Source organism: Schistocerca serialis, chromosome 9 (assembly GCF_023864345.2).
Source record: "Schistocerca serialis cubense isolate TAMUIC-IGC-003099 chromosome 9, iqSchSeri2.2, whole genome shotgun sequence".
NCBI lineage: Eukaryota > Metazoa > Arthropoda > Insecta > Orthoptera > Acrididae > Schistocerca > Schistocerca serialis.
The window spans coordinates 214,843,307-214,866,133 of NC_064646.1; the positions used below are offsets into that span (position 1 = coordinate 214,843,307).

Below are 22,827 nucleotides of genomic sequence, written 5' to 3' on the forward strand. Positions count from 1 at the left end.
TAAGGCACTCTTCCCCAATTGGCTTCGCTCTTCAGGAAAATTTTGAAAAATGCATATCAAACCATACAGGGGACTATCATAAAGGCCAAAACGTGTGTGACTCCAAAGTCCCCTCTTACGACAGGCAGGAATACCTCGGGCCTATTCTAACTCCCGGACCCACAGGGGAGTAGCAGAGATGCTGATTCACAGATAGGCACAATAGAAAGACTGTCGCAAATAATAGCTTTCAGCCAGTGAGGCCTTCGTCAAGATTAGACAACACACACACACACACACACACACACACACACACACACACACACACACACACACTGGCTGAAAGCTATTATTTGTGACAGTTGTTTTGTTGTGCTTATCTGTGACTCAGCATCTCCATTATATGGTGAGTAGCAACTTTCCTTTTCAAAATATTATCACTATAATAGAGCTAGATGCAACACCTGTCCCACACGGCTTCCAACTGACACCTAGTACAGTACTGTCATGGGCATCTCCTACTCTATCAAAGGCAGGGCCACCTATAGAAGCAGCCATGTGGTTTATCAACTTAGCTGTAAACATTGTGCGGCATTCTACATGTCTAGGACTACTAAAGAGATTCCTGTCCACTTGAATGTTCACCACCAAAATGTGGTCAAAAGAAAGCTGGACCAACTACTTATCAATACTACCACCCCACATAATGTACTCGACAACTCCAACTACTTCACAGCCATGCAATCTGGATTCTTCCACAAAAATTAAAGTGCTTGTCTGCTGCTCAAATCACATCTACATGGTCAGCAGCAATAATACTTTTCATATCTATAATATTAGGAAAAGGATAGATTTTTACTCACTGTAAAGGTGACCTTTTGAGTTGCAGACAAGCAAAACAAAAAGACTGTTATACATTAAAGCTATTGGCAAAAGCCTTCTGCAGCAAAGAAAACATGCAGAAACAAACAATGGAAACTCCATGCAGGAATATGAACAATGTACGAAAAGATAGATTGCCACTTACCATAATGAAGACACATTAAGTTGCAGACAGCCACAATTAAAAGACACTTGCATAAATCTTTTGGCCACAACCTTCATCAGCAAAATAAGAACAAACACCATTCATACACCTAAGCAAACACACCTCATGCACACATGAACACCATCTCTGGCATCCCAAGTGGTGTGCGTATTTCTCTTTCACTAACAAAGGCTGTGTCAGAAAGCTTTATGTAAGTGTCTTAATTGTGCCTCTCTGCGAGTAAGTATAACAAGCCAGATAATGACGTGTCACCACTGAAAGCTGCAGGAAAATCAGTAAAACAATAGACAGTTGCAATAAACAAAGGTGTAAACATTCAAATAAAAAAAATTGTTACTCATTTGAAACAGAATTTATTTTTTATCATACAAATATTTATATAGACTTCAACATTTTAGTTGATAGTGTGTAAGGAAATACTATCAAATTAAAAAAAAAATATTCATTTCCACAGGCAGCAAATAACAATATCGTGGCTTGTTTCTGATGTTATTTTGCAGTTCGAGGTGATTCTGGACCCAGAGGTTCCATCAAACTTTTCAAGAAACTGTTTCCATTTATAAGTTTTGTGGTTGCTACAACAAACTCCACCATAGCTAAAATAAATAAATAAATAAATACATAAATAATACAGTACAATTAAACATCACTGCAATCATAGGAATTATAAAAAGGATAAGTAATCACTTACAATCTTCTTGCTGTGAAAGAAACCGTAGTGCTGATATCTCAGCAAAAGTGCAGCCGCCAATGAAGAATACGAGAACTACTTTTGGATAACCCTCATGAGGCCCACCTGTAAACAGAATGCTTGCACTTGATGTGTCAATTTAATATTGTTTAATGCACAATGAGTTACACAAAATCAAGTTAGATGTACAGTACAAAAACAAAGCCCCTCCCCCTCCTCAAAAGGTGTAAATAATTAATGTTTTTTCAGACTAAAGCTTACTCCAGTTAAAGAGTGTTTTTCACCAGTCGGGTTTCTCTTTTGTTTATAAAGCATCTTCTGTAGTCATTCTGGAAATATGGATTTATAGTATGTCTCTACTATTGGTATTTACAGATTACAAACAGTATTTTCTTATAACATTGATGTACAATTTACTTACAGTGTCTTTGCCTCTTGTTTCATATTCTAAAAACCCTTGCTTTTTCCTTTGTTGTTAGTTTAAGGTGAGGCAAAAGTAACTTAGTTGCACATCACTTTTGTCAATTTTTTGCTTTTTTGGACCCCCGTTTTCTTATGCCGTATTAGTGTTTTTTTAACATTTCACCTTCTTTTTGTAAAACTTCTCCTCAGAGGAAGTAGTACTGTAGTTCCACATATTTCACACTCAGCATAGTTTTTATGTTTATTCATTTGTTTTCAGTGTTGACTGTGAGGGAACTAAGTGTGGTAGGGGTGGGGATAGGGGGGCAGAAGTGGTGTGATAATACATCTATATTTTATATTATACTAAGTGATCCATTAATTAAAAAAGTTTATGGTTTGCTAGGTTTGTTTGAGCATTTAGCAGGTGTTTCTTTTCTGTTACGGTCTTAAAAATGTGATATTTTTCTAGCAGATTGAGAAGGTGTTTTATGTTACTTACCCTTACGATTTGCATGTGTGTGTCTGGAGGTTAGTTTGTGTTGGTGTGGAAAAATCTGAATGATTTGTATCTGGTGTCAAATGTTTTCTTGGTTTGACTCATATCTTCCATCACACCCCTACATATGCATCCCACTCTCTATCCCCCACCCCCAGCCCCTCTCACAGTTCCCATTCACCATTACCATCTCCTCCCAGTTAACTTTCCCTATAACCACCATTCCCATGTGTCCCCCCTCCCCTCTCCTGCTCCAACTTTTTCTCTGCCTGTCCTCAGTCTAATCCTCCACCCCTCCCCCCCCCCCCCCCCCCACAAATTCCATTCACAGGTTGCAAACACACACAACCTACTCAGAAAGCTAATGGATAGACATAAACACTGTGCTGAGTGTGAAACATGTCAGAATGGTAAACTGTGTAGAAAGAGATTCAGATCAAATTTGCCAACTTGTACTTGTACTCTTGTATAATTTGTTTATGCTGCTGTACATGGAAAGATATAACACACGTCATTAGATGTAATCAAGTATTTGTGTTTTTTAAAGATAATTGTACTACATATAGTTTATTTTGTTAAGTCAAAAATGTTGTTACTTCTGTATCCTTAAAATCCCAACAGTTGGTGGAAAGACAGACAGGGAATAGACTTAAAGTTAAGAGATATGACAATGGGCCACAGTTTGTTAATGATTTCAAGAAGACTGGCAGCATCCACGAAACCAGTTCACCATATACAGCAGAGCAGAGTGGTAAAGCTGACTGTGATGTCAAATTGTTCACTGTATACTTCTACTTGTAAAAAGATACCTTATGGAAATGGTTTGAGAAGAAAACATCATTGAAGTGTATGAGGTAGTTTTGGTATACAGGGGGCCAAGAGGTGGGGGGTGGGCTGAGAGGTGGGCCGAGAGGTGGGGGGGTGGGCCGAGAGGTGGGGGGGGGGCCGAGAGGTGGGGGGGGGTGGGCCGAGAGGTGGGGGGGTGGGCCAAAAGGTGGGGGGGGGGGCCGAGAGAGACGGGCAGAGAGGGTGGGCCGAGAGAGACGGGCAGAGAGGGGGGGCCGAGAGAGACGGGCAGAGAGGGGGGGGCCGAGAGAGACGGGCGGAGAGGGGGGGGCCGAGAGAGACGGGCGGAGAGGGGGGGGCCGAGAGAGACGGGCGGAGTGGGGGGGGCCGAGAGAGACCGGCGGAGTGGGGAGGGAGAGAGAGAGACAGGCGGAGTGGGGGGGGGAGAGAGAGACAGGCGGAGTGGGGGGGGAGAGAGAGACAGGCGGAGTGGGGGGGGGGAGAGAGAGGGAGAGAGAGAGAGAGAGAGAGAGAGAGAGAGAGAGAGAGAGAGAGAGAGAGGAGAGAGAGAGAGAGACAGGCGGAGTGGGGGGGAGGGAGAGAGACAGGCGGAGTGGGGGGAAGGGGAGAGACAGGCGGAGTGGGAGGGGAGAGAGAAGGCGGGGGGGGTGAGAGAAGGCGGTGGGGGGGAGAGAGAAGGCGGTGGGGGGGAGAGAGAAGGCGGTGGGGGGGAGAGAGAAGGCGGTGGGGGGGGGGGAGAGAGAGGCGGTGGGGGGGGGGAGAGAGGCGGTGGGGGGGGAGGGTGGCGGTGGGGGCGTGAGAGACAGGCGGTGGGGGGGTGAGAGACAGGCGGTGGGGGCGGGCGAGACAGGCGGTGGGGGCGGGCGAGACAGGCGGTGGGGGCGGGAGAGACAGGCGGTGTGGACGGGAGAGACTGGCGGTGTGGGCGGGAGAGACAGGCGGTGTGGGCGGGAGAGACAGGCGGTGCGGGGAGGGGGGGAGAGACAGGCGGTGGGGGGGAGAGACAGGCGGTGGGGGGGAGAGACAGGCGGTGGGGGGGAGAGACAGGCGGTGGGGGGGAGAGACAGGCGGTGGGGGGGGGAGAGACAGGCGGTGGGGGGGGAGAGACAGGCGGTGGGGGGGGAGAGACAGGCGGTGGGGGGGAGAGACAGGCGGTGGGGGGGGAGAGACAGGCGGTGGGGGGGAGAGACAGGCGGTGGGGGGGGGAGAGACAGGCGGTGGGGGGGAGAGACAGGCGGTGGGGGGGGAGAGACAGGCGGTGGGGGGGGAGAGACAGGCGGTGGGGGGGGGGAGGGACAGGCGGTGGGGGGGGGGGGGAGAGACAGGCGGTGGGGGGGGAGAGACAGGCGGTGGGGGGGGGAGGGACAGGCGGTGGGGGGGTGGGCCGAGAGGTGGGGGGGTGGGCCGAGAGGTGGGGGGGTGGGCCGAGAGGTGGGGGGGGTGGGCCGAGAGAGACGGGCAGAGAGGGTGGGCCGAGAGAGACGGGCAGAGAGGGGGGGCCGAGAGAGACGGGCCGAGAGAGACGGGCCGAGAGAGACGGGCCGAGAGAGACGGGCCGAGAGAGACGGGCCGAGAGAGACGGGCAGAGAGGGGGGGCCGAGAGAGACGGGCGGAGAGGGGGGGCCGAGAGAGACGGGCGGAGAGGGGGGCCGAGAGAGACGGGCGGAGAGGGGGGGCCGAGAGAGACGGGCAGAGAGGGGGGGCCGGAGAGAGACGGGCGGAGAGGGGGGGCCGAGAGAGACGGGCGGAGTGGGGGGGCCGAGAGAGACGGGCGGAGTGGGGGGGGCCGAGAGAGACCGGCGGAGAGCGGGGGGAGAGAGACAGGCGGAGTGGGGAGGGAGAGAGAGAGAGACAGGCGGAGTGGGGGGGGGAGAGAGAGACAGGCGGAGTGGGGGGGGGGAGAGAGAGACAGGCGGAGTGGGGGGGGAGATGAGAGAGAGAGAGAGGCGGAGTGGGGGGGGGGGAGAGAGAGAGAGAGAGAGAGAGAGAGAGAGAGAGAGAGAGAGAGAGAGAGAGAGAGGCGGAGTGGGGGGGGGTGAGAGAGAGAGAGAGAGACAGGCGGAGTGGGGGGGAGAGAGAGAGAGAGAGAGAGACAGGCGGAGTGGGGGGGAGAGAGAGAGAGACAGGCAGAGTGGGGGGGGAGAGAGAGAGAGAGTGAGAGAGAGAGAGAGAGAGAGAGAGAGAGAGAGAGAGAGAGAGAGAGTCGGAGTGGGGGGGAGGGAGAGAGACAGGCGGAGTGGGGGGAGGGGAGAGACAGGCAGAGTGGGGGGGGAGAGACAGGCGGTGGGGGGGAGAGAGAAGGCGGTGGGGGGGAGAGAGAAGGCGGTGGGGGGAGAGAGAAGGCGGTGGGGGGAGAGAGAAGGCGGTGGGGGGGAGAGAGAAGGCGGTGGGGGGGAGAGAGAAGGCGGTGGGGGGGAGAGAGAAGGCGGTGGGGGGGAGAGAGAGGCGGTGGGGGGGGAGAGAGAGGCGGTGGGGGGGAGAGAGAGGCGGTGGGGGGGGGAGAGAGAGGCGGTGGGGGGGGAGAGAGAAGCGGTGGGGGGGGGGAGAGTGGCGGTGGGGGCGGGAGAGACAGGCGGTGGGGGCGGGAGAGACAGGCGGTGGGGGCGGGAGAGACAGGTGGTGGGGGCGGGAGAGACAGGCGGTGGGGGCGGGAGAGACAGGCGGTGGGGGCGGGAGAGACAGGCGGTGGGGGCGGGAGAGACAGGCGGTGGGGGCGGGAGAGACAGGCGGTGGGGGCGGGAGAGACAGGCGGTGGGGGCGGGAGAGACAGGCGGTGGGGGGCGGGAGACAGGCGGTGGGGGGGGAGACAGTCGGTGGGGGGGAGGCAGGCGGTGGGGGGGAGACAGGCGGTGGGGGGGGAGACAGGCGGTCGGGGGGGAGACAGGCGGTGGGGGGCGGAGACAGGCGGTGGGGGGGGAGACAGGCGGTGGGGGGGGGAGACAGGCGGTGGTGGGGGGGGAGACAGGCGGTGGGGGGGGAGAGACAGGCGGTGGGGGGAGAGAGACAGGCGGTGGGGGGGGAGAGACAGGCGGTGGGGGGGAGAGACAGGCGGTGGGGGGGAGAGACAGGCGGTGGGGGGGGGGAGAGACAGGCGGTGGGGGGGGGGAGAGACAGGCGGTGGGGGGGGGGGGGAGAGACAGGCGGTGGGGGGGGAGAGACAGGCGGTGGGGGGTGAGAGACAGGCGGTGGGGGGGGGGGAGAGACCGGTGGTGGGGGGGGGAGAGACAGGCGGTGGGGGGGAGAGACAGGCGGTGGGGGGGGGGAGAGACAGGCGGTGGGGGGGGGGGGAGAGAGAAGGCGTGGGGGGGGGAGAGAGAAGGCGGTGGGGGGGGAGAGAGAAGGCGGTGGGGGGAGAGAGAAGGCGGTGGGGGGGAGAGAGAAGGCGGTGGGGGGGAGAGAGAGGCGGTGGGGGGGAGAGAGAGGCGGTGGGGGGGGAGAGAGAGGCGGTGGGGGGGGGAGACAGGCGGTGGGGGGAGAGACAGGCGGTGGGGGGAGACAGAGACAGGCGGTGGGGGGAGACAGAGACAGGCGGTGGGGGGGAGAGAGACAGGCGGTGGGGGGAGAGAGACAGGCGGTGGGGGGGGAGAGACAGGCGGTTGGGGGGAGAGAGACAGGCGGTTGGGGGGAGAGACAGGCGGTGGGGGAGAGAGAGAGAGGGCTGTGGGGGGAGAGAGAGAGCTGTGGGGGAGAGAGAGAGGCTGTGGGGGGAGAGAGAGAGGCTGTGGGGGAGAGAGAGAGGCTGTGGGGGGAGAGAGAGAGCTGTGGGGGAGAGAGAGAGGCTGTGGGGGAGAGAGAGGGGGGGGAGGAAATGGGAGGAGGAGGAGCTGGAGAGAGAGGGGAGGAGCTGGAGAGAGATGTGGGCAATGGACAAAGAAAGGAGGAGGAGGAGGAGGAGCTGGACAGAGAAGGGGGCCAAAAAGTTCAGTAGGTACATCCATACCAATACATATTTACCATTTCTGAAATATCACCTGGTTTTGCTAGCGAGGTATAAATGTAGATTATATTATGGAGAAACGTTATAACCTGCTGATAAGTAGGAATCAATTCTTATGCATTTAACTTTGGCTGGAGTTTATGATATGGACATGTAGCAATTTGATGTGAAAACTGCCTTTCTGAATGGCAACGTACAAGAAGATATTTTAATGAAATAGCTTGCCTCACATGTATTCAGATTCTTATTTTGCTGGAGATACAGGCAGTCATCATTCAACAGTGGGTTACGTCAGCACATGAACTAGTGGATTTGTTAACCTGGATATCTTGCAGGGACAAATGTGTTGCCAGATCTACAAAGGAAGTGGACTATGTTGCAGTGTCCAGCACAATTGCTGAAATATGTACTTCCAACATTCTTGCAGGAGCTCAGTGTCAACATGTAACAACCAACCCTACTCTTTGTGGACAATCATAGTGCATTTCAATTGTTTAAGGAAAAAAAAAAAAAAAAAGAAAAAATGAGAGACAGAAGATGAGCATTACAAAAGTAACAAACACATAGACAAAGTTTCATTACATTTGTGAAAAGGTAAATTATTGCTCTATTCTTGTATCCTATACCAAGTCACAATATCATTTGTTTACAAAAGATCTTCCCAAAGATAGTTATACACTAATTGTAGATCATTATCAAATGTGTCTTGAACAAGATTAAGAGTGTAACTTAAGGGGGCTTCTTGTGCTTATTATCTTGTGATGTCTGTTTGCAGATGGGCAATATATTATTAGTGCACCTGATATTTTAATACACTTGTCATTTCCAACTGAAACAATCTTTTATTCCTTTGCATACTTTTTTTGTTCTGTTGCCATCGTTAATGGAACCTATTCTGTGTCGTGTTTGAAGTGCCTTTTGCTTTTTATTCAAGTAATAAAACTTATTCATCATCAACTGTCCAACGTCTTACAGATCCAGCAAAATGTCTTCATTAACTGGGATATCATCACTTTCTTTCCCCTCCCCCCCCCCTTTTTTTGCATGTCACTCAAGTCTTTGAAGAGAGCTGTAATATTTGGAAAAAATCATTTTTTGTGCCAACAGGAATACAATTTATAAATAAAATTGGACAGATATTTACACAAAAATTGATTTTTTCCAAATATTTACAGTTATGGATAACCACTTGAGGAAAGCTTTATTAGAGTTCAATTCACCGAAGATGTTTTACATGGAAAGTGAAAGGTAAAACATGGACTGAACAAATCCCACCATCTGATGACCTGTACCTAAAAATTATGGCTCTTAGAAAACTGAGAAACATGCAAAAGAATTGAACACTGCATTTTTGGAGGCAACACGAAGGGCTGTGTTGGCCCAGACAAGAAGTAAGCATCTGCACACAAACAATTTGGCCTCTAGGCATCCAGTACAACAACAGTACAAATCCCAAAGTAATGTGGAGCACAAAGAAGGTGGGCAACAAAACACCTGGAATGGAACCTAGACCTAGATCAATGGGGTATTTTTCTATCCTACACCCTGTAGGTAGAAACAGTTCATGATTACTCGCACTGGTGGTAATGAGGAGACTGGCGGAATGCAACAGGTGGGTCTGATGATGACTGACATCAGAGATCACGAGGTGTATTAATGCCCAACAAGTCCAGTTTAGGTGAGTGTCTAAGCATAGACACCCCATGCGGGTACACAGCTGTTGCCTGGAGCTCACATTATCTCTGACATGGTCTCTCTATCGATCCCCACACCAGGTAGGGAATCTGAATCACCCACAGATACTAAACATATGGTTCTCTTCAACAATGAGTGCACCATCTGTATGATTCCTGATATCATAGAAGGGGATGCAACATCCAGCTACCAGTTTATGTCTCAGGCATGCTTCAGTAGGGAGGAGAGTCAGTCATGTTTTAGGTGTATCACGTACAGGTGTCAGATGACTCTCATGGCCATTGATGGTAATTTGAGAGCTATGCAGCATCAACACAAAATTCTCCATGCTGTTTCTCCATTCCTACAGTCAACATTTTGACAATGTGTTAATCTTTAAGGTGACACTGCTCCAGCACACAATGTCCATATTGTAAAAACTGTCCTCCAGGAAGCAAGAACGAATCAAATGGAATGACCTGTCGCATCTGCTAATATGAACTCTAATAGACCTGCTTGGTCCAGTTGAAATTGCAGCGCAATGTTGCAGGAAACATTTTCACTCAAAGGATCATGCAAGGATGGCAGTCACTGAAGAGCAGAACAGGCATGAAAAGTATGTCTCAATTAACTTGTAGACAGTATGACGAGGAGCTACAACTGGATACAGTGCAGAGCAACGCAGTATTGAATGTTAACCGGCAGCAGACAAGGTTTCACAGAGTTTCCATTCTCAACAGACTTGTTTTACATTAATTATTACTTTTTCCATAGTAACATATTTTTCTTCTTTTTTAGTTTCATGAAGTTTATTGTTTGGTTTCCTGAACCTGAAGCAAGTCCTCACATTTTTGCAGATTTGCTGGTGGCATAAAAAAACTATGTGCAATTCATTTTGTTTATGTTTTTTATTTCCTCTTCCTATACTTAATTTTACTTTGTTTTGGAATCAACTGTCCTTTCATCTCCATAAGCTTCTACTTTACCCCCGTCTCAATTTCTCTCTCACTATGATGTTACAACTATTCAGACAATCTTCCACAGGCAATCATGACTCTCACAGTAAAAGCCTTCTCAAGGTCAATAAAGGCCATATGGCTTTCTGTGTTGTTCTATGATGTTTTTAATCACAAATCCTTGTCTGTGGAAGAACAAACTAATCTAAATCCATTTTTTTCTTCAGAAGTAATGGCTTCTGTGATAGTCTTCAGGTGGTTATTGATTGTCTTCAAGTATAGTTTTTAGCCAGTGTTTAGAAGATTAAAACCACAATAATTTTTATAGTCATTAAGTTTTCCTTTCTTGGGAAAATGGGATTACTTCTGCTGTATACCAATGGTCTGAGATCTTGCCATTTATCAACATTCACACACTCTATATTACATTAGTTCAGTATTCTCTCTTCTACATTAGTTTTAATTTATTCATGTCATTTTTACAGACTCAAAGATGGGGTTGAAACCCCACAATTGTGTTCCTGTCGAACAATTGACTGTTAACCAAGACTCTAGTAAAAAGAACTGCTTCTACACCATGCTAACTGTACCACATACCTCATAAAATCATTGGAAACTCTACTTGTAAGGTTGCTAAAAAAAGAATGGAATAGGAAACCTCAAATCAACTGTAAACAAACCTTTGCCTTCCTCTAACGTAGGTCCTGGAAGTAGGGCCAACACATCTTGAATGCCTCGCCAACCTGATGGTCTCACAAGATGTTGTGCAAGACGAACACTCAGAGGTGCATAAACGCTATGCACATAGCTCACATCAGTAGGTGATGTTTCACTGCCATTATCTACTGTTAATTGGAGTGTCTTGCGCAACACAGCATATTGCCTTGGACCTTGCTGTCATTAAACAGAAAATAACAATACATAAAAATCTTGTTAAAAATTATACATGTTGCTATATGTGTGACATTCACTGACTCTTAGTTCCATGACACAAAGAACACAGTTCTTAATACTTTTGACCATACATGTTTTGATGTCTTACCAAACTGAAATCTTATCACTAATTAGACCCAATAATACAGGAGAACTGTTGAATATATAAGGTCACAGACCACTAAAAAGAGGTATAGCAAAAACCTATTAATTAAATGACAGCAGACAGAGCCATAAACGAAGTGCCACTCAGACTCAGTTTCACAACTAGGTGCCACCTCGAATGATAAAAGTGAGTATAGTGTTCAAGGAAATGACACTCTTTGGGAATTAAGTACTCCACTGACCAGACAAACAGATCTAGAGGAAAATAAACAATAAAAATTTTACAAGCTATATCAGAAAATCTCTGAAGATCATCTCCAAGTAAAGGGAAGAAAATTGAGGTGAGCACATGACAAAAATGGACACCAATAGCAAGAGAAAATAAGCAAATGATAGAAAATAGAGTAAAGAATTTTGAAAGGAAGTGTTTATTAACCCTGCGGCAGGCGCGCTTAAGACTGTTGCGTCAGTGGGTGCGTGGGGCACTCAGTGCCGCCTACATTTAAATACATAAAAAGCAGTTTTTTTTTTAAATTTTTGGTGGAATTATTTATTGTTTATAACATCATTCTTAACAGCAACTTTTAATATGATATGTATACATATATCCAAGGTGCATGGGAAAATTACAATTGTTACAGAATATCTGACATATATTTCCAGGATATTTCCTAAGCACTACTTTAATAACAAATTCTAAATAAATTATAACCACAGATATGATTCTATTGTTTACTGTTGTTAAAGCAAGTTTTACGAAAATGTGCAATATGTATAAAAACTTTGTAGTAATAATAAAGAATAAGGCAGTCAGTAAATACATATCAAGAATCACACACTTTCTTCCTCTGGAGAAGTTCTGCAATCATTACATGTGACAGCATTGTGGCAATGTTGCTTGCAAATGAATCTTTTGCAGCTATTGCAAGTCACAGTAGTTTTATTATTTTGTTTATCACCACAAAGATGGCACCTCCCACACCTTATTACAGTCTCATCGTGACTGGTGGGAACTGATTTATGAGGTCACAGAAATCCTTTATATGTCATGGTAGAGTAGAGAGCTGAGCCCTTTCTTTCAAACGGCAGTCCATCAGAGCCAAGGCCAGGTTTGTTAGGTAGGTTCTTCTTCTGAATCTTTTCTTTGGTTTGTTTGCAAAAAACAAGACCCGGGAATTTATCCAAGCGATATCAAGATAACGAAAAAACAATGCTAAGGGCCATCTTCTTGTGGTCCTTTGTGTAGAGTAGGATGTACACGTATAATCCACAGTATTGACTCCACTTTTTGTTGCATTGTAGTCCAAATTTACAACAGACTTGCCTGTAGTGGTGTCGATTTCAGCAGTTTTATGCATTGATGACAGGAAAAGCACAGCCTTGTTCCTTTTTGTTTGGCACGAAAAGAGACAGAAGTCATCTTGAAATCCAAAAAGACAATTTCCAATTTCTCGCGATCTGTTGGGCAAAAGTTCCAGAGGAATTTCCTTCTTGTTCTTTTTCAATGTTCCAATGAACATTAGCCCATTTTCTAAAAGATGCTGGGCTACAGGGTAACTACTGTAGTAGTTGTCTGTAGTTACATTCCTGTGAGTTCCCCTGATTGGGTCAACCAATCTCTTCACAATATCCTTTGGCTGGTTAGATGCAACATATGGTCCAGGATTCTGTCTGCCACAGTATACTTCAAAATTAAAAGTATAAAAGTCTTGCTATCGCACAATGCATACAACTTCAATCCATACTCAGTGGGTTTATTGGGCATGTAGTGAACTAAACCACAACATCCGCGAAATGGGACAAGCATTTTGTCTATGGATGTGAACTCCCCTGGACTGTAGTTATTTCCACAGTTGTACAGAAATGCTGAGTGGAGATTGCAGATGGCAGCAAGTTTATCAGTTGCTAGTCGTTCTTTTCTTGTAGAAGTATCGTCAAACCTGAGTGACCGGAGCAAGAACAGAACACGCTTGTAGCTAAATGCTGCCCTCAGAATAATCATTGCAGTTCCATTTGATGCCCACAGTTCTAATACATTTGTGCGTCGTCCTTTTGTACAGCAATGAGAAACAGTGCTCCTAAAAGAGCTATTATTTCAGAAGCAGTAGCAGTTTTGCAATCTCTATCCCTTGACTAATTCACAGATGATCTCTTGTTATTTATGTACTTGTTTGTGTTTGCAACGACATAATCAATTATCAGAATCAAACAATTTGAGAAAACTCTCAATTTCAGTTTTAGCTTCTCTACCATTGCGTTTCGGGCCAGGTAGGACTTTTATTATATTCTTACGTTTTGGTTTCCCTGGTAGTGTTAATGGATTATTTATCCACAAAGTTTCTTGGTCCTTTTCAATATAAAAATGGCAGTCATCATGTGGCATTCCTTTCACTTCATTCCCGTCAACGCATGACTGCTTAGACTCGCTGGAATTATCTGCAGTTTCAATAATTTCTGCTTCCTCTTCGCTGTCAGAGAAATGTGCGTAATCTTCGTCAGATGATTGCAGAAGAAGACGCTCTATTTCTTCTGGTGTTAGTCCTTTCCCTTTGTGTGGACATGGGAGACAATAAAATAATTCTAATACCAAAGCAATGTTGATAACTAAATCATTATTCACCCACAGAGTTGTAAAACAAAGCTTCTAATCATCAAAATATTCGACAGTGGTACGGCTACACGTACTTACATCACCGAGCGCATGCGGTACGCAGTGCCATCTCAGTGCAGTCATCCACTCCACAGGTGAGTCACAGCTGTTATGGTGGGTATAATGACAGCGCAGTAATGCAGTTTGGCGAGTGACTAAACAATCGGGGTGTATCTAGCACCACTGTTGTGTGCTCGGCGTGCTGAAGTAATTATTGAACGAAAACAAAATTGGCGGCACTGTATGCCGCCACGCACCCGCCACATGTTTAAAAAAAATAGTACTATATGCAGGACCAGGACTCAAATGCAATCTGGTTCATAGTTTCAGTCTGCCAGATCGATTCACAATAGTGCCCTCTCCACTGCAGAGTGAAAGGTACGCAATGGTTAATGATAGCAAAAATCAAGCTCTGTGGGAGTTCAAGGTGAAGATAGGCAATAAAATAAACAACTGAACAATTTGAGTAAGATGAGACCATTTGTGTGATTGGACTCAAGCACAGGCAGAACATCACAGTTTCTGCTTGCTAAGTCTTGTCGCAATGCTTTTCATAAGAATAACACATCATACCGTAAACTAAACATTATGAACATGACTTCCATTGCAGAGCAATATACATATTGTCAGTCTGCATTTTATATCCTCTTTACTTCTGCCACCATCAATTATTTTGCTGCCCAAAGAGCAAAATTGGTGTACTTCTCTTAGTGTCTCACTTTGTAATCAAAGTCTCTCACCCACAGCTGATTTAATTTGAGTACACCCTATTACCTCAGTTTCACTTTTGTTGTAAATCATCTTCCACCCTCTCTTCAAGGTGTTACCCATTATATCCAATTGATCTGCTCCTTTTGCAAGTTAGACAGAATTACACTGCCGTCGTCAAACCTCCAATTATTGCTTCTTCTTATCCTTGGACTTCAATTCCTTTTCAAAATTTGCCCATAGTTTCCTTTACTGTTTGATCTATGTCTAGACTGAATAACAGGGGGGATAAGGTTCAACTTTGTCTTACTCCATTCTTAATTATAACCTCTTTTTCTGATCATCTGACTGTGTAACTGCAGTGATGTTTCTGTATAATCTATACGTAACCTTTCACACTATGTATTTTATCCGTTATGACTTTGGAACCCAGGTCCCACACGGAGAAGGGTCAGTTGTAAACTGCATTATTGGTAATACAAAAGTCACAAGAGCCTCTCTCCAAACTCACACAGTAGTGGGAGGAATCTGGGTCCTGGCTGATGGCAGCTGCGATTTAAGTGAAAGGTTTTACATGGATCTGGGCAAAATTTCCTTAGTTGGACAGGAGTTTACTATTGTTCTTTACAGCATTACAAGAACACTTATCTTTTTTTCAAATCCTCATGATGCTCTCTGATGCATATGCTGATTTTGCAAAAAAATGACTGAGTTCAGTAACTGTTGCTACAATCTCTTCTTGCTTCTCTTAACTATACAATGCCATTTTGTTGTGGGGTTCTGAGCTACACTAGAATCACTGCTGATGTGTTTCTGCAGATGTGTGTGCATACTTCTGATTTTGTAATGGCTTTTGTCAGTCCAACATGGAAAAGGCTATTTTCTAAGGAATCCTGACAATATTGGCATGGATCCATCAGCTGTTGCTTCTGATAAAACCCTTTCTGTGGTGGCTGTAAATCCTTAGCACAAGTATGTCAGGTTGGTTAAATATGTCTCTTGTAGACACATTCACAAGAACTTCTTTTATGAAATTTCAGGAGAACTGTCAGATGTAACTATCTTGCTATCATTACATAAGGCACAGAGCCTTCAGGCCATCATCATGTGTATACTGCATACATATGAAGATGGCCAGATGACAGACAAAATACCATGGTATAAAGTTACTGACACCCAGAAAATCTCCCAGAATAAAAAAAAAAAAGGAAAGGTGGTGAAATGAAACCCTTTCCATAAAGCTGTATTGACAAATTTGTCAGTGAATGCATCTCAAGAGCTGTAGCTACTAATATTGCAGTTTGATTTAGATTAAATAGAAAATCACTTTGAACAAATCTAGGGGGTAATTATTCTGCTGTCATCAACTTATTCATGATACAGGTTTTTTGCATGTATTAAAAAACATATCTTTCACTTTCATGTTTATTACGTTCAAAAGTAACCCAAGCATATCTGAGCAAACACTGGCTTCCATTCTCATAATAAGAATAATCAAAATCCAAAAGACAGGCATTGCGTTAAACACTGCATTACCAGAACATGCTGCCAGACAGACACTATTACAACAGCCCATTTTGGCACAATTCCATAGCCAAAGACACACATACAAAATAACTGAATTACAAATTGCTTCTAAAGAACTACTAAACTGAACTGTTCTCTATGTAAACAAAGAGTGAACTTATTATTTGCATGATAAATGACTGGAGACATTTCTCTAATACCTCACCCTGAAAAGTGTATTGTGTGCAATCAATGTATGAAATGAACTCTGGCACGCATTTGGCAATGTATGTGACCTACGTATGCCCACCAGAATTTCTGGACGCCTTCATTGTCATATTAATTATTTATTATGTCAACATACAGTTTTCCTATCAGTGAAAATTTAGACAAAATTATTTGTTTTATAAACAGAAAAATCTAAGAGCAAAAATGGTTACATAAAGTATTTTAAATAATCAAGAATTAAAAATAGAAGCTTCCAGAATACAACATGTCTGAGAGATTAAATTTTTTAAGTAAGTGGTTTTTCATTACATAAAAAAGTGTTTGTCGAACCAATGACATTCTCATAAATAAAAAATATTGTTTAGACAATGAATAATAAACTCTTCTTAGAAACAGCCTAAACAAAATGTCATGATTTATGCGACTTGTGTTACATTTCAAACAAATAAACTGATCGAAAATGACATTATTTTATGAAAGGATTTATCTTCAAAACTATTTTTCCAATCATTCCCTTTCATTATAAGGTGAAATTGATAGGATGGCAGTCTTTCTACGATTTTACGTTTATGAGTTGCAACTTCCGAAAAGGTTTCCATTAATATCAAACAAATAAGAAAAACATAATGGTTGGAAGTGCTTAAATGTATCGAGTGCTTCCACAAAAAACCATGTATCATGTATTTTACAACTAAAAAGGTATCCCAACCTCAAATTTAGAAGTGATATCGAACAATTCATTTTGTCCAACTGGTTCAAATGTTGGTTCTTTACAGTGTTATATGGGAACATAAAAATATTCTTGTCCTACCACCTAATGTACATAGGTCACACTATCAGTGTCTGCTGTTGCCACTGGACATCAGAGAATTAAAGAACAAAATGTACCTGGGATAGATTTTGCATTGCATTTTGGCTTAAGCATCCAGGGCAGCAGAAGTGTTTCTCACTCTTTTTAAACATCATCATCATCATCATCATCATCATCACCACCACCACATTACCAGCTGCTACCTGACATTAACAGCTGTTATATTCCACATTTTTCCATGTGTTATGTTCTTCAGCTAAACACACTCACTTCACTCCTACACATTTTCTGTCATGTTATCATTTAGGTCTTTTTTGTAACTCGTGAAAGATGAGTGCCCACAGAAATTTATCCAAAGCAGGACAAAATTCTAAAACTGTCATTTTGATATAACTGGCATGCCTCAAGCAATTCAATAATTTTAGGCTGACACAAATTAAAAATCTGAAATTTAAAATGATACTTTGTTAAAACCTGACATTCTGAGCCTGTGGCTGGGTACAAAATGTAAACTGACTCTTACAGATAAGATAACAGCAACAAGTACTTTTAACAATGTTATTTATTTACTTAAATAGTGCCACTACTGGTTTCGAACTGACAGGTTCATCTTCAGGTGGCTAGTTATCATTGATCTTCAGGTAGCTAGTTATCATTAAGATACATTTTACATTAGCTTTCACTTTTTGTTTTCCCAAATGATGAAAGTTCCGTGGGGGTGGGGGTGCTGTTGAAAAATCTGCACCATTACATTCCAGTGATGACTGCTTGTGGACATGTAGCAGCAAAGACTGTATGATGCACTTTTTTATGTATATGTACACACATATTCTAAAGCACCACTCACACACAAAGAAGTTTCACGCATGGAAGTATGTATACAAAGATAGCGATACTGCAAGCATAACAATTTCAGAACAATTGAGGAAATTCTGTTTAGTATTTAAAAAAATGCCACTTTCATATCAATGAAACAGAGAAACAGGGGAAAGGACACTTATTGTATTTTGATGATATCTTTACCACTTTGTTTGCATACAGCGTCATTTTTAGGTTGGTTGGAAAAAGCCTATCCCAGGGCTAGCATTTGGCTGGGTGAATGGGAGAAATATCCAAAAACCACCATCAAATCGGTCAACAGAATAGGCTTTTAGAAATTAGTATTTAACCTGGGCAGCCCTTGTCTCTTCAGTTTGTCATATTATCATGCAGTCAGGCCAAACGGACTGCCGAATGGGCAGCTCTATGGCTGCATTTAGCGCTATGTTGTACCCCAAAGAACTTGAGAAAGTCCCAAATCCCTGGAAGGGACATATTTTTACCTTGAAATTTCACATTTCTTTTCTTCTCTTCTCTTTTAGAGCAGAAAGTGCTGCATCTTTTTCTGACTGACATATTTAGTTACCAAAATATAGTATAAATGTAACATAAGTATACACACCTACAGTAAACCATGGCCATCTTCTTCAGAAAGCACTATAGTAACTGTGTCATGTAAATATGAGGAGGGGGAGGAGGAGGAGGAGGAGATTGGTGTTTAACATCCTGTCGACAACGAGGTCATTAGAGATGGAGCACAAGCTCAAATTAGGGAAGGATGTGGAAGGCAATCAGCAGTGCCCTTTCACAGGAACCATCCCAGCATTCACCTGAAGCGATTTAGGGAAATCACAGAAAACCTAAATCACGATGGCCGGATGCGGGTTTGAACCGTTGTTGTCCTGAATGTGAGTCCAGTGTGCTAACCACAGCACCACCTCACTTGGTCACATAAATCTGAATGTACGTTCAGCAAACCATCACAGCTTTTCTTTGTCCACAGAAAACAGTAAATTAGTGTTATGATTCTGATATTAAGCAAATGAGAAGGCCTCCCTGTGGGACTTGAGGGATGGATGAGGGGGTACATAAACTGCTGCCAAGCTTATGTTATTTGAGATTGGTGTCGAAATTTTCATGCCAAATAATCTGCAGTTTGATAAGCACTGTATGAAGAAGCGACAAAACCTATTGACAACATTATTTCAGGTCAGCACTAAGTTTTGCAGCCATCTTGACTGTACAACAGCACCAAAATCACTGCCGCATCTAGAAATTGGTATAATTTCCTGTAAAAAATGTCACAACCAAAAACATCCAAGCTCTATAGTGACTGCTAAAGTCATAGTATTTTCTGTTGGGTTCAGCAGTGTTAAACATACAGCTTAGCAGATTCACTGATAATCATTTCAAGAAATGTGCGCATTTTCTGTGGTAAATAAAAAAGGCTGCAGTCAGGTTTTTGGAGGGAACATCTCTCTCTCTCTCTCTCTCTCTCTCTCTCTCTCTCTCTCTGTGTGTGTGTGTGTGTGTGTGTGTGTGTGTGTGTGTGACGGGGTGCAAATTATACAGCCAGATTCTTTTCTAACACAAATCTAAATTTTATCTGCAGTCTTACAGTAATTCCATCCATCACTGTTTTACATAATGAATAATGGCCTGTGTTCTTTAGAGTTTGTTGTTGAATTTTTTGCATGTATTGCATATGATGTGGAAATCATGCTGTAGCACTACTTATCAATCCATCCTGCATAACTTATGCTAGGGAAGAATTTCCTCATTTCCACAAATTTCTGTATCTTAATTTGTATATTCGACTTAATTTTAAATTAAAAAAGTTCTATTGCTGCCCAACACTTTTATGTCTCATAAAAAAGCAGGAAATAGTATAACACAAGACATGTAGGAAAGCTAAGTACTGTTTTGGAAAAACTCTCATAAAAACATTTTTCAGACCAAAATTTATTTTTACAAGAAAGGGCATTTCTTAAACTATTTTTCTCCATAGCTGCCACCACTGTTCAGACATTTTCCATAGCAGGAAGCCAACTTTTCTGTGCCCTATTAATACAAAGATTCTGCCAATGAAGATAGCCACTGCTACAGACAGTTGTTTTGCATTCTGCTTTTTGAGTTCCTTCCCAGAAGTGAAACTGTCAATGTGGTATGATACTGTGACACACTGAGAAAATATCAGCATGCAGTTCAAAACATACGGGCAGAAATGCTCAGTCACGGCACTGTGTCACTTCATGACAAACACACATCCTCTCATTCTCCTGGAGTCACTCAAAATTTTATTTAACAATTTGGTTGGGAGCAGTTCGATCGCGCACCTTATAGGCACAATCTCACACCTTCTGACTAATTTCTGTTCCTAAAATTGAAGCACGATTTTGGAGGAAAGCACTTTGACAGGATGACTACACACACACACACACACACACACACACACACACACACACACACAAAATATGGTATTCAGCAATGGCTGTCTTCACTGGTGTCATCTTTCTATGAACAGTGCACAGAAAAGTTGGTTTCTCACCATGACAATTGTCTAAACAATGGAGGTAACTATCTAAAAAAATGTTTAAGAAATGGTCTGTCTTGTAAAAATAAATTTTGATTTGGAAAAAATGTTCTTATGAGTTTGTTTCCAAAGCAGTACTTACTTTCTGGACATGTCTCCTAATTCTATTATGGACTCTACTGAGATGAATATTAGGCTATTATCTTACCTGCACACGTAACAGTCCTGCTTGTTCAAGGTTGCTAAGTGTCAGAATGTGCTGGAAACCATAGGTTTGAAGAATGTCTCTTTTGTAATGCTCCAAGACTTTCTGGCGTAAACCACTGTTGGTGACAGACTGCATGCATAGTAGCCTGAGTACCTGTGTTAACAGATATTAAAATATATCTATTTCATGAATATATACTGCTACACAAATTTATTAACTGGATACTACAGAAAAATCGATTTCCTTTGGGAGCAAGTGCATTATCTGATGAAAACATACATAGGCATTAACTATCATCACAAAACTAACTAATGCTATTACGTTTAGCAAATGACATGTCTGGTTTTCTAACTTGAGGGGAAAAATGTCCCAGAGGTGGTCTGCTATTACTGCACCTTAGTGTAACCTATGGTAGTGGCTAGGATGAATGTTATGCCTCACCCTTTGCATCGATGTATTTCAAAAAGTGTAGACGGGTGGGTGATTTCGTAGATCCACACAATACTTCAATTGACCTAGTTCTATCTGTCAGATACTGTGAGCAATCATGTTGGATGTGTTGACTGTATGAATGCCAACACAAATGAGAAATACTGTAGATGATTCATCACAATTTATACACCTGATTTTATATGGGTGTATGTTTCCTAGTGCCAGTGTTGTGTAAAATGACCATCCCCTCAACATTTTTGTGTGACTGATCAGATTGCCACCGAGCTGTTTCATAACGTGAGTGCCAGAGTGCAAGCGTTCCTTACAATGAAGTTGGTTTAACAGACCACAACTTATTTTCCAACACTTGCAGCTCAACAGTGGGGAAGCTGCTGGCACGGGGCAGCTTTTCTTTCTTTTTTTATAGAGTACAGCCGACAAGCTTTCTTGGCTACAATGTCAGCTTCCTTATTTCCATGGATTCTGACATACTCTGATACCAGCAGAATACCATTTCCTTTCTCTTGTCATGTAGATGCATAAGAGAGTCTTCAATCACCTGAAGTATTTTCTATGCGTGAAAACAGTTTAAGGCATCAAGAGAACTGGAGAAGACATCAAAACTTGTCCTCCATCACATCTCATATGATCCTGAACATTAATGATTGCATCCAATTCTGCACTGTAGATTCTAAATTTATTTGGCATGGCCGGCCAGTGTGGCCATGCAGTTAAAGGCGCTTCAGTCTGGAACCGCGCGACCGCTACGGTCGCAGGTTCGAATCCTGCCTCGGGCATGGATGTGTGTGATGTCCTTAGGTTAGTTAGGTTTAAGTAGTTCTAAGTTCTAGGGGACTGATGACCTCAGATGTTAAGTCCCATAATGCTCAGAGCCATTTGTTTGGCATGTGGACTCTAATGATACAGTCGAGGAAAATAACTGAGCAACCAAATGGGTCCACTTCTTAAACCTATCACTGTACACTTCCATATATTTTGACACATGTGTAACACACTGCCCAAAGAATATTTTCAAACAATATTGGGCATGCAACCTTTTCTAAAAGCTATCATACCTAAAATAGCTCTGGGCCCCTTGGTGCAGAATATTAGTATTTGCCACACCACTTTCCAAAAGACAGCTCTTTGCACTATCAATCAAAATTGAAAGCACAAGCCATATTCTCCAGTGATCTTGTAGTAGTAAAGCTTCTGGCCATCTTGGGAACCTGCTGATCATGGTCTGGTAATAGCAGAAGTTATTAGAAACAGTTAGTGGCCTGACGAGATCCAGAAATATGTGCGCTAAACGTATGTTTAGAGTAACGAGTTTTTAAGCAGTGCCTGCATAAGTTGTATCACTGTTTACATATGGAAGGTGACAAATTCCTGGATTTATGAGTGGCAGTCTTCCTGCACAGCAGGTCATGCAAAGTTATGTGTCAGCAGCAGCTTGATACCATGTGTGCTTGCTGGATGACAGTCCATCCAAGGACTTGAATACACAGAAGTAGTGCTTGATTTATAAAAAAGGAGGCTCCAGTACTTTTTTAAAAAATCTTACAACATTATTTGTTTCATCAGAGGTAATGGTACCATCACAAATCAAGCACAGCATGGGAGCCTAGTGATGGGGGTCTGCTCAGCTGTGACCAGCATTTGGCTTCATCACAGTACACTGCTACGTAGGTACTGCAATTGAAGGGTCAGCATTCCTTGCAGCAAGTCTTTCAATTCTGTATGGTAGTTCAGTGTTATTGCAAGATCATTGAAATCTTTTGGCTGAGACATGATGCGATGCTGAACAGAGCATCAGCAACCACATTTTTGGTGGCACTGATGTGATCAATATGAGTTATGAACTGGGCAATGAAATTCCAGTGGTTCAGGTGGACTGGTGG

General features: G+C 43.8%; 1 protein-coding gene across 1 annotated transcript in view; it reads right to left on the reverse strand.

Annotated features, from left to right (window-relative positions):
• Positions 1-1,383: 1,383 nt before the first annotated feature.
• LOC126418900 (vacuolar protein sorting-associated protein 33A) overlaps positions 1,384-22,827 on the reverse strand; it is a 114,226-nt gene continuing 92,782 nt past the window's right edge. The window contains exons 9-12 of the mRNA XM_050085917.1: positions 20,495-20,647; positions 10,674-10,887; positions 1,719-1,823; positions 1,384-1,623 (exon numbers count right to left, since the gene is read on the reverse strand). Coding sequence (XP_049941874.1) covers positions 1,517-1,623; positions 1,719-1,823; positions 10,674-10,887; positions 20,495-20,647 — 579 coding nt within the window. The 3' untranslated portion in view covers positions 1,384-1,516. The remainder of the gene's footprint in view (positions 1,624-1,718; positions 1,824-10,673; positions 10,888-20,494; positions 20,648-22,827) is intronic.